A 12,467-nucleotide genomic window follows, 5' to 3' on the forward strand; every position below is an offset into this window, starting at 1 on the left:
GCCATGAACTGATCAAAACCTTCCCTAAACCTATTGATGTTTCCAGCTTGACTGTATTGAGTATTTAACCACAAGGGCAAAGGAGAATGGAGAAAAGAAGGCTCGAGCAGAAGCTTCACAGCTCTGGTTCTGAGCCCAGTGCATCTACCATATGTGTTATGGTTCCCACCATCAGTTTCCATTTAGAGCCTCGAGCGCTGTGCTGCAGTGTACGGTATTTTTACACCACCCCAGCTTCCCAAATAGCTCTGCCGTTAGGATGGGAGACAGTGCAAACTACAACTCTTGCTCACTAATAACAAGGAAAGAGCAGCAGAAAAAACAGATGGTTTAGAAATACCACCACCCATTTGGGATAAGTTATGAATTATATGCACATTACAATACTGAACAATGAAAGAATTCCACAATGAACAACAAAAGTGCAGGATAAAGGCCACAGACGTGACAAACACAACGGTCCATTTCTGATCAGCTATCACTTATAATTTCATTTCAAATATAGTATTAAAAACAGTCTTGTTCCTCCATTATGCTCTTTAACTGGCCTGTGGTTACTCTTGATTACCACCTTTGGTACAATACTCATTGCTTATTATGGGTGAATGCTTCCTAATTTCTCAAAAGAAAGTCTGATTGTGTGAGCTCATTTTGAAGAAATTCCAGAGGAATTTCTGTTCTAAAGAGGTCCTACCAGAAGGCACATTATACCATATGGATCCCTGACACTTTTAGGATCTACATTTGAGTGATGTCTTACTGCAAAGGAGTTTGGACATGTTGTACCTCATAAATTGTTTATTCATAATAACCAAGGTTCAATGTGAAGAAAAAAAAGTTTGGACAACCTCAGTCATAATTCAACTTGGGTTCATACCAAGGGACAGAATCATTAGGGAAGAGTTTCAGGGAACAAGGATTTTTCTTCTCTGTCTCTTTTGGTTTTCATCAGCTTGTCTGCTCCAGCTTCTGAGGCTGCAGTGGGGAGTATGCCCAAGAAATGGTCCCATGAGCTGAGGTGACAAGATAAAACTTTAGAATAAGTCTGACTTAAAGAAAAGTGAAGCAGCAGGACACGGCCCTCATTCCTAAATGATCAAGTTCCTTAGCATGATCAAAACTTTATTTTGTAAGATTCCAAAGTAAGCCATACTCATTTTCTCTGGGAAACACTTTGTATTGCCTTGTTTGGCATTAAAAAGAGGAGCCAGGATAGCCATGTGCGTACAGTCTTCCTTAGGAGCAGAAGGACAGACAAAATTAACTCCCTTTTGGTCCTGTGATTATTGTGATGAATCTGATTTGTTCTCTGTGATAAGAATAAGAATTTCTCTTCACTTAAATGAGTAAGGCCTCACTGCCATACATTTTCTACTTAGTTTGCCATGCTCTAGACTTGCACATCTGTATGGTTTTCTGGGTATGGAAGGAGTTCACTGGGTGTTTGGCTACCAAAACAAGTTACCACATACATCTTTACCTGAAATTAGGGATAAAACATGTACGGACAAAAACTCAGGGAGCCAAACAAATTAGCTTGAAAGAAATTATTTATCTGAGTAGGCTTTAAAATTTGTATTCAAATTTAGATGTATGCTTTTCTTGGACAGTAACAATGTCTATCTCTTTAACAGACTATGTAGTAAATGGAAGTCATATCAAATGAGGACAGTCTGGAGCGTGAAAGGGGAGCTAGTAATTACGCCAGGACAATGCAGAGCAGGACTGTCTCAGGCAAACTGGCAATAAGTAGTCTTACGGGTAAGTAGGCCACTATAAAATGTTTCCTATCATATCAGACATATGTGGGTGAAGCAATGATGCAATCACATATAGAGAAAGAATGGCAGGAGGAGATAGGAGGACAGAAAGCAGTGAGGGCCTTTAGAAATATTCTTTTCCCCCCAATGTTAGAAATGGTGTACGGAGCCCAACAGTTAAAATGTTAGCATACAAACCCAGACAATTCAAGCCTTTCCTCTTGTAACTGCAAAGAAAATTAGTCTTTCTTGCATGAGATTTATGGGAAAAGGAGGAATAAAAAATACCATGGCTTGGGCTTCCCTGGTGGCGCAATGGTTGAGAGTCCGCCTGCCGATGCAGGGGACACGGGTTCGTGCCCCGGTCTGGGAGGATCCCACATGCCGCGGAGCGGCTGGGCCCGTGAGCCATGGCCGCTGAGCCTGCGCGTCCGGAGCCTGTGCTCCGCAACAGGAGAGGCCACAGCAGTGAGAGGCCCGCGTATCGCAAAAAAAAAAAAAAAAAAAAAAATACCATGGCTTATCTCATTACACAAAGGTGGGTATTTTTCTCTGCTTTCAATTTTTAAAAATCCATGTAACGGAAACAGCAAGAAGTCAATTATCAACAGAGGCTATTACACAAAGGAAAGTGAGATTTATCTAAAAGTACTAGATAGAGATGAGGGTGGGTAGATTTTTGCTATTTTCTGGAAATTGCTGGTAATGATAATAGGGTCATGTTAGTTGAATAACTAACATGGAAACCCAGAAACGCCACTGGTCAAAATTTCTTTGTGGACTATTTAGGCATGGTTCTTCTATTATGTATACAAGCTTTAAGCTTAGGTGGAATGAAGTTAACTTGGAAAAACTTTCTTTTTGCGTGGAGCTCTCCAATAAGAACTAATGAGATTTTTGATAATTAAGAGATATTTAACACAAGACATTCTCCTGATTAAATATCAATTTTGCACATGGAACGAGAAACTATGGGTCTAATTGTCTAATTATATTTAAACTATTGTCTGTATTTACTGCACATTTTGCTTGTTAAAATACTGATATTATTTGCTGTTATATAATACAATGTCATTCAGGAATTGCTTTCCTATGTTTTTGTCCCCAGTTTCACTGTAAGCTTCATGTGAGCAGAGATTATGTCTCATGATTTTTCTCTTGTGGAGCATGCAGCAGAGTCTAGACACATACTGTTTCATACATTCTTGTTAATTGATGTGGAGCCTGAAGACGCCACTTCTGGGCACTCTGCCTGATGCTCTGAAGTCAGAGGCATTGCCTTGCCTGCTGGGTGGAAGAATCTTTTTCCTCTCAAGTCCCATGTCATCATAAGAAGATCTTATGAAGACAGGAGGTGTTGCTAGCCTTCCCCTCGTAAGCTTGTACTTGCCATGTTCTGTTTCCTGTGGCTCTAGTATCCTACGGTTGTCTTTGTTTAAAATCACAGCATTTTTTTTTCAGGAATACATCTTTATTAAGATGTCCTGTACATGCATATTAAAATGCCAGCATAATCTAATTACGAGCCAAATGAGGCACAGCATCATTTACATCATTTGATAAATTTCCATCATTTGCAGGGGACTAGTGATTTGAATCCAAATACTTCTTGACAGCCTGGATATAACAAACATTCTGTAGCTCTGTATAGCAGAAGCTTGTGGGTGGAGGTACATTCTTTTATTTGGTTACTGCAACCCAGTTTTGAACGTGAATGCAAAAATTCTGTTCAGCATTAGACCTAGCTGTAAAGGAGGATACCATGAGATCACTACAGGTCAGGGAAAATGTCAAAGGACTTGGTTTAGACAGCTTTGGTTAGGATTCCCTTCCGTACTTTCTGTGGTCCCACTATTTTTTCTCCAAGGAAAAAGTTTGGGGACACAGAATAAATAGAGCCAAAGCTAAATGTTATGCACGTAATTCAAAAGAATAAGAATAGAGTGGTTCACAAAATTTCAAATATGGGTCTTTTGTTTAGATGCATGCATTTCACAGTCATTAAAAGAAAACCCTATCTGAAGATGATGAGAAATAGATTGAGCTTTCCCTCCATTCATTACAAAACATTCTTTTTGAGCATTGCTCTGAAACTTTAAATGAGAGAATGAAACTTTTTCCACACTTGGAAACAGGTTGTATATAGAGGGCAAAGGTCTGTTCTGTTCTATCAAGACCCTGGCACGTGAAACTGAGAAAAACAGACTGAACCGATTAGCTATCCAGAGATTAGAGAAAGCGGTGCCGTGTTTTTTTGGTTTCCTTCGTCTTCAGGGCAGAGTTTTTCTTACCTTGACATGACTTCTGTGTTTCATTCACACTCCATTTAGTGTCATGAAATAACAGGATAGAAAGAGAAGGATGGGAAAGGAAATGAGCTTGCCCTCTTTTGGCTCCTAAGAGTCGTGACTCTGAAAACATTTTCGTGACCTTAGAAACATTAGAGAGAGCTGAGAAAGCAAGAAGTGGGGGGGGGGGGGGGGGTTGTGAGATGAGAGAGGCAGCCGCAGAGCACATGCAGGGCTCCACGGGCAGTCAGGATTTTGTTGTTCAAGTGGCTTAGGACGCAAAGCAAAGCGGGTACAGAGCTCCCAGAGGAGGACTGATAAAGAAAGTCGTGGGAGGTTAAGGCAGGTTGGTTTGCTAGGTTTGTTACAGGTGAGGAGCGGAAGGGCAATGAAGAGAAGGAGCATTGCAGGGGCTGGCTAAAGAAATCGGAATTCATTTAGGATTGAAAAGAAGGTCATGCACAATTCCTGCTCACAAACTGAGGACACAACAGCATCAGACACCATAGAGAAAAGACGGAATAAATACCAACATGGCCTTTGTCCTGAATAATAAAGCCTTGCATTGGTCAGGAAACAGCAAAAGGATGGGAACAAATGACTAATGAAGGGGCAAAAACAGGAGGAAGCATCTCTTGACGCTCCCTACAGGTAACCACAAAATTCAACAAGCCAAGGACAGGAGGATGATATATTCCACCTTCTGAGTTAGAACTTCACCTGTATCCTGATCTCTACTTGTTTATATTTATTCTTCTTGTCTCCCAGTTAAATTCGTGAGAGCAGGACATTTTACTCAACTTTGGTATCTCCCCATGGTACTGAGGGCCAAGTGGGTATCCAATAAATACTTGGTTATCGAAGCAGAAAAGGTATTAAGAACTGTGCTGAAATCTTGTCAAGTTTTTTCAGTATAATGACCATTAATACCTTGAATTCATACCCTGTATTATACAGTGAAAAATGCCTACTTCGTTCTAATTCTATCACAGCAAAAACATTCTAACTGTACAGCCCTTTAAAGACATGTCAGTTGTTCTGCCAGAAGGAGAAGAATCAAATACAGCAGGCCTGACATAGCCAATTATATTTATAAAGTGGCAGAGGGGTGGGGTGGTGGACGTTCATTTTGATAAAGATGATTTCTCAATGGCCTGCTGTCCTAACTAGTTTATCAACCAAAATTACTTTTACAGAGAGTTGTAGAGGATGGGCAAAGGGATATGTCTACTTTTCCCCTTACCAGCTGGGGGTGTAATTCTCAGCCCCTGGGCTCATCAAAGAGTAAGCAGATTTGAGATCCTCTGAGATAACACACAACTTAAAACTTGCTATTCATGCTTCAGATGATAAAGTTGGAAAGAAGACACTGGCGGAACACCAAAACAAAGGAAATCAGCAGACCGTAAATGGGAGCGCCCGGAACCAAACCCTTCTCACTAGGCTAATTTTTTCAATCCATTACTCAAGTTCATATTGTACTGTGTATTTTCCTCATATATTATACATTCATGCCGTTTGGATTCCTGTCCTCTAACATTCAAAAGAGATGACCTGTGAGATGGTGGAAAGAGGCACAATGAACGTATATGCAATATTAAAAAGCTCTGTTTTCTAATATTTATAAAGCGCAATGAAATAATTTTAGAAGACCTTCAAATAGGATGACAAGTGCCTACACGATATTTTACGAGTTAACTTTCAAATGGGCCCCAGTGCATTAAACAAGTGGAATTTCAGGTAAAAGTGATTGGTACCTGCTCTGTGCTGCTTTCGGAACCATTACTTTCACCATTATGAGCTGGAAGGACTTGGCTAACATTTTACTCACATTCCTAAAATCTTCAATGACTACATTCATGGCTCTAAGGAAATCTAGGCTTCAGATTCAAGATCAGATTAAACATAAAAATCCCAACCATTTCTTCTTATTATCTGGTGGCTTAAATAAAACTAGCAACCTCTTCCCCTATGACCCACCCCTGGCCCCCCAAATACATTCCTGATTTTTCTCAGGGGCTTAGGGGGAAAAAGTAGGAAACAAAATTTAAAACCAAAAGATATAAGCTTTTTTTGAGTTGACAGGCTTTTTTCTTTCTTCTTTAAAGAAAAGTTTCGATCAGCTGGCTTTACTTTTGAGATACATTTTGAACCTCAGAATATAAAATCACCACACCAGATCATTTCAGCCTCAATATATCTCCTGTCAGGGCTTCAGCTGTTATTAATACACCCTTGTTTTTTGTGGCTTTCACTTACGCCTACTTTCATAAATGGCTCTAGATTTCTCGTAGAGCTCATATGGGTCAGGCTTCCTTGGGTCAAAGGCCTCTGTTGAGTCAGGAAATGAACTCCTGTGAAGGGCGGGTGGGAAGGGCAGGTTCTGCGGTATGGCCGGAGCAGATAGACTCGTTTGAGGACTGCCTTGATTCTCCCATCGGTCTGTTATCTGGAAAGTGAAAGAGAACAGAGAAAATGACTGACAATGAACTCTTTCTTGCTGTTTCCCTTGTCGCATACCACAGCCCTCACCTTTAAGTTTGACTTTCTTGCCCTGTAGACTTTTCTTTCACAAAACATTCAAAACTTTGGTATAAGTGCCTTGAGAGATTCTATTTCTGTATAATAAAGCAGCACAGATGGTTATAAATATAATGTGTTGCCTGACTTTTGAATGTAAACTTTCATAACCTTGTCACCTACTAGCTAGTAATTTTCAGCAAATCACTTAATCTGTCAGAGTCTGTTTCTTCTCCCTATAAAATAAAGACAATATGTATCTCAAGATAATTTATCTGTAAGTGCTTATGACTGTATGGTATTGTTCCTTGTCTAAGATGGCCCCGATTCATTACACCATTTTTACTAAAGAAGAAGATGAAGTAGTCTGCATGCATCCATTTGATACCTATGCACATCCGAACCACCTCCTATACGTGAACATTCAATCACTTTCCTCACAGTTTATAAGTAATTATACAACCCTTTGGGATTTTTGAATTGTTCAAAATCTTCTACAAAGCCTCACTTACTGCTGATCTGGTGGTTTCTTCTCCAAAATGCTGCTGCTGCTACCATCATAATTTATTAATGGTCTGTAGACTACTACGCTCTTTCATATACATTACCTTCTTTGATCCTCACTATAGCCCCGTGAGGTAGAGCAGGGACTCATTCCTTTTTATCAAGGAGAAAGCCGCGTTCACCGAGATCACCTGTTTGCACAGCCAGCTTCAATAATCAGCTGACTGCTCATTCAAACTCAACTTCAGCTTTTCTGCTTTGACTAAACCTGCTGTGTGCAGAATGATATTAGGGTACCCTCTTGTCTAAAATTCTGCACTGGCTCAGCGTGGTCCTCAGGCCGCTCTCGAGTGGGATACAGTGGCTCCTGAGGGCCCAGGTCCTGATTCTCTCTCTTGTATCCACTGACGGTCTCTCCTCTCATTCCCTGTAATCCATCAGGTTCTCTCCAGCCTCTGAACCCTTGCACACTTTCTCTTTCTGCCTGCAAAGTTTACCCATTTTCCACTCTTCCATCTCCCATCCTCATTATACCTGGACACTAGATTCAGATGAGACACCTACTCTAAAAGGCCTTTGCTGACCATTCCTGATCTGGTTACTTGTCCCTTCTGGGTGCTCCCACAGCACCCTCTACCTACCCCTCACACTCAACCGTAATTGCGAGTCTACCTTTGTCTCCGCAAATAGATTATGTTGGGGACAGAGACTGCAGGGGATGCAGTCTCTCCCACTGTTGTATTACCGATATATAGCAAGTGCTCAGAAAATGTAAATTTAGTGACTGAATGAAATCATCAGTAACATATGGTAACTTGTTCTTTCTTTAAAACCAGTTTTGATACACACTATTTTGAGCTTGACAGGATTATAACTTTCGGGCCCCTACTGCACTGTCCTGCTTCTGTTTTCATGATGGCTACATTTTGGTCAGGGCTCCAAAGCCAGCTGTCACCTATCAGTGATAATGTTTTAAAGGTAGAGAGGATTTGAGGTACTATGTACTGTGTCCTTGTGTAACACAAAGGTCCCTGTGACCCACTTATGTACTTGGGACTGTGGCAGGGGTCAGGTAAGCCAGCAAACTGGGAAAGAAATGGGTCATTGACCCTTCTCTCAATAAGACTGGTGCTACAGTCGGAATGTTTGAGGTCCCTCAAAATTCCTATGTTGACAATCTAACACCCAAGGTAATATTACTAGAACGTGGAGCTTTGGGGGAGATAATTAGGCCATGAGGCGACAGCCCTCATGAATGGAATTAGTCCCCTTATAAAGGAGACCCCAGAGAGCTCTATAGTCCCTCCTGCCAGGTGAGGTTACAGCAAAAAGATGGCCATTTAGGAAGTGGGCTCTCACCAGAAACTGAATCTTCTGGTACCTTGATCTGGGACTTCCAGACTCCAGAACTATGAGAAATAAAGTTCTGTTTTTTATAAGCCACCAGTCTATGGTATTTTATTATAGCTATTGGAAGAAACTAAGACAACTGGCTTCATTTTAATTTGTTTTCTATATGGGCTACTGACCAAGCTTTCGTTTGAACAAAGGTTCTATAACTAACAAAGATGGAAAACCCCTAATATTAAACATAATCTCTAGGAACATAGAGAGGTCCAGCAGCTGTCAGTGGCATACCCTGGGTCAGAAACCAATCTATAACTATAATGGGAGTGCTGTTTGCAATAATAATACATTGAGGGGAATAACTGGTAAATTTGTTTAGAGTTCTGGCTAATTTTCTGCTCAGTGACCCTTTTACTCCCGTTTAGTAAAAATCTTTAAATATGCGCTTCATAATTCATTTGAAAGCAAAATTTGCCTACGAAGCCATGGTGGGTTCCTTTGATCATCCATTCTCTGTGCCTTTGCTATGACAGGAAGACCCACATTGTGGCTAAAGGCATATTTTTTTATTTTTCACTTTAACTGACTTTAGGCACCATGTGGGTACATTCTGGCTACGACTTTCTCCCTCTGTTTCCAAACATAAGATACTAAATTCTAAAAAGTAAATAAATTAGAAGTATGGTCTGAATTGCTGTAGTATCCCGCTTGTCATAGGGCTTTAGCAAATGTCTATTTCTTTCTCCCATCTTCCACGGAGGGTTATCTGATTCCTCCATAAGTCTTGCTGGTATATGCACTGTCCACGTGCAGTCATTGCACCAAACATGGTTCAGGTGAAATATTAGTATTCTAAAAAACATTCTGAAAACTACAAAATAAATAACGCTTTGGGCACTGTTTGGGAAAGTTTCTGCGGCAGATTGACAAATTCTACAATTTCTATAGCAGAGATGGAGAAATTCACTGATTCCAGTTCAGGCTTAGTAGAGCATTCACAATGTCTTGCTGTGACATGCATAAACCCTCAAGTCACTCTGTCAGGGATTTGTAAGACTGGAGAGCAGAAAATCACAGCGCCCGTGAAATACCGAAAAGGCAGACTTGTAGTCCTTCACACCCCCGCCCCCTAGACACAGAAGACCATGGAGCAAACCCCCTGCCCTGGGATCAGAGGGCACCCTCTGCTTTCTGGGACGGGTGTGCTGATCTGACAACATCTTTTGAAAGGTGCCCTTTGTTGACTTCTCCCTACTTTCTTAGATAGCTTGGTCTTTGCACTTTTGCTTTCTAGCCGGACACCTTGTGCTCACTTGTTCCTCTCAATCTTCGTGAACCACCTAGATTCTGATCCCATCCCCTTACGCCACCTAGAGTCTTCCTGGCCTTGACCTCTAGAGAACTGTGTTTCCTGCCGGCGTTTGCCTCTCAACAAGGCTTCTGATTGAATCTTGTCCAGTCCCAGTGGTGTCCTTACCTAGGCTAATATTTATAAACACCTAACTAGAGTAAGAAACATGAAAACAAAATCATTTTCTTTATATGGCAGGAGCTTTGTATCTCTGTTGGCCTTGACGAATGAGTGAATGTCTAACTGTATGAAAGGATAGTCACTGAAGTTATCAGTGGACAGGGTGGACATACAGTCCACAACGGGATATCAAAGAGTAAAACAGAAAAACCTGATCATGGTGTGGTTAATATTAGTTTTTTAACTCCACCTTCTGATTCTAGGATGCACACTGGGAACAGAGGGCTTGTGAACAAGGCAAGTTGTCCTCCCAATGAAAACTCTACAAACTGTTTGCTTCCTGTAGAAGCTGGGGTAGTCTAAACACACCTCCTCAGGATTTTAGGGCAGGGCTGGGAGATGAAGGCTTTTGGCTTGACTCAGTACTTGAAGAATGAACTTGGATTCCTTCCAGATGGAGAGACTGAGAACCCACTATAATTAATGTATTACTTGTTAAACAGAAGTGACTATCTTTTCTTTTCTTTTTTTTTTTTTTTTTTTTTTTGCGGTATGCGGGCCTCTCACTGTTGTGGCCTCTCCCGTTGTGGAGCACAGGCTCCGGACGCGCAGGCTCAGCGGCCATGGCTCACGGGCCCAGCCGCTCCGCGGCATGTGGGATCCTCCCAGACCGGGGCGCGAACCCACGTCCCCTGCATCGGCAGGCGGACTCTCAACCACTGCACCACCAGGGAAGCCCCAGAAGTGACTATCTTGATGTGGATTAGCTTAAGGTGTGGATCAGTAGGACGGAACAGTGTCAGGAAGTGACACAAGACTGGGAGAAGGAGAGACCTCACGCAAGGTAACATTTCCTTATCCTGACTAAGGATGTCATCAATCCTCTTTCAAAGGAGAGAGTGTATAAATCCAAATACAGTGGGTATGTGTTTATATATTTGTTGAAGTGAATAGTTTTGCAAACTACCTTCATTTCATAGGGTGATTAATTTATTAAGGGTTTATGCATGGAGGGTCTGCTTTCTAGGATGACAATAGTTCATATTTTTGAGCATGTAGAGGCTCTGCTTTAAGCACGTTACATGGACTAAGCCACAGACTCTTCAGAGTAACCATATGAGAGGAGTATTATTATCATCCCCATTTTATAGATGAACTTGAAATACTGAAAGCTTAAGTAGCTAGTGGAAGGTACGATAGCTAGTAAGGAGAAGAAGCACAGTTTGACTGTAGGCAGTAAGCCTTCAGAACCTGCACCCTAAACCATTATACCACACTGCCTGTCATCACAGTCCCGAGTCTGAAGAGTTTCTGGTGGATACATGGAGGATGTTAAATTGACAGTCGTCTATCTTCACTTAGCCTAGGACCTGGAACTCCAAGCCTTGGCTTTCGTAGGGATGTATAGGTTCAGGATTAATTGTAAATTAAGTTCATAAAACCTTTTTTTGGAATTATTGAGTATGGATGTAATTACTGTAATGACAGCAAATGCTGTAATTATGCCAAATGGTATCATTTGTGTAAATGTGGTGCCTATAAGGAAATCACTAGATTGCATAATTGTAGCACCAGGATGAGGTTGCAAGATTCCTTGTTAAATTAGATAAAGATGTGTGTAACCACAGAGCACAGATTTAACTCTGATGGTGAAAGGAAGGAATTATTTAGAGTTTGGTCAAAATAAAACAAATTTCATTTTAAATACCTCTTTCAAAATCACATGCATCACTAAGTGGTTTAACTAGGCCCAAGTGAGACCAGTTTTCCCATCTGATATTCTCTGTGGACCAGATGAGCCGAATGCTAAATGAGGACATGCTTGGTTGGAATGTTCTGACAGCTCAGCCGCTCATTACCAGCTCCGGTTTCCTCATCTGTCTTTGAGAGGAACCTGGAGCTCAGGCATATTCCAGGGCTCAATAATATTTTATTTTCACTTGTCTTCAAATAATTTTAAAGCCATGTTATTTAATTAAGCCAGTTATTGCACTTGAAAAGTATGCAAAATTATATCTCCATTTCTAAAATGAGAAAATCAAGCAGTTAAATATTCCCTCAGTAAAAGAAAAAAGGGAAGCAATTAACCCAAGAATTCCCTACTCACTGGCCAAACCAGGGGCCACTGCTGTCTGAGCTGCTTACTCTGAGAGGAATGAAAAGTAGGTGGAAGATGTGATCCCCTGAGATTTTTGTTTTGTTTTGTTTTTGTTGTTACTTGAATCACTTTGCTAAGCTCTCTTCCAGTCATGAGTTTTAGCCATTCCAGTTAGGGTCGACTATTCTAACACACTATAGAATGGGATCCCAGAAAACCAGTCCCAGGTCTTGGGACTTGGATAATTACTAGTTTCAATCTAACGGCAAGTAAAGATCATCTCTAGCTGGGAAGGCAACTTGGCTAAACTTGCCTCACAAAAAGATTATTAAAATACCAGCCTTCTGGTACCTTAGCATCAAAACTTCAGGACAATTCATAAAGAAACTAGGCCCAGAGAGATTAGGTGATAGCAGAGTTCACCGGTTTCTGAAGATTCAGAAGCACCACTTTGAGTGATTATCAGGCTTAGTAGGAAA

The 12,467-nt window shown here is 41.1% G+C and overlaps 1 protein-coding gene across 3 annotated transcripts in view; it reads right to left on the reverse strand.

The window, feature by feature from the left end:
* Window positions 1-12,467, reverse strand: part of MAGI2 (membrane associated guanylate kinase, WW and PDZ domain containing 2) — a gene marked incomplete at its 3' end in the record, with an annotated part of 1,335,869 nt that overhangs the window by 164,000 nt on the left and 1,159,402 nt on the right. For all 3 annotated transcript variants that reach the window (XM_082846749.1, XM_082846748.1, XM_082846750.1), the window contains exon 12: window positions 6,308-6,497. In XM_082846749.1, the coding sequence (XP_082702875.1) occupies window positions 6,308-6,497 (190 nt within the window). The remainder of the gene's footprint in view (window positions 1-6,307; window positions 6,498-12,467) is intronic.

The sequence above is a fragment of the Leucopleurus acutus genome (assembly GCF_964270905.1).
Source record: "Leucopleurus acutus genome assembly, chromosome: 9".
In the NCBI taxonomy this organism is placed as follows: domain Eukaryota; kingdom Metazoa; phylum Chordata; class Mammalia; order Artiodactyla; family Delphinidae; genus Leucopleurus; species Leucopleurus acutus.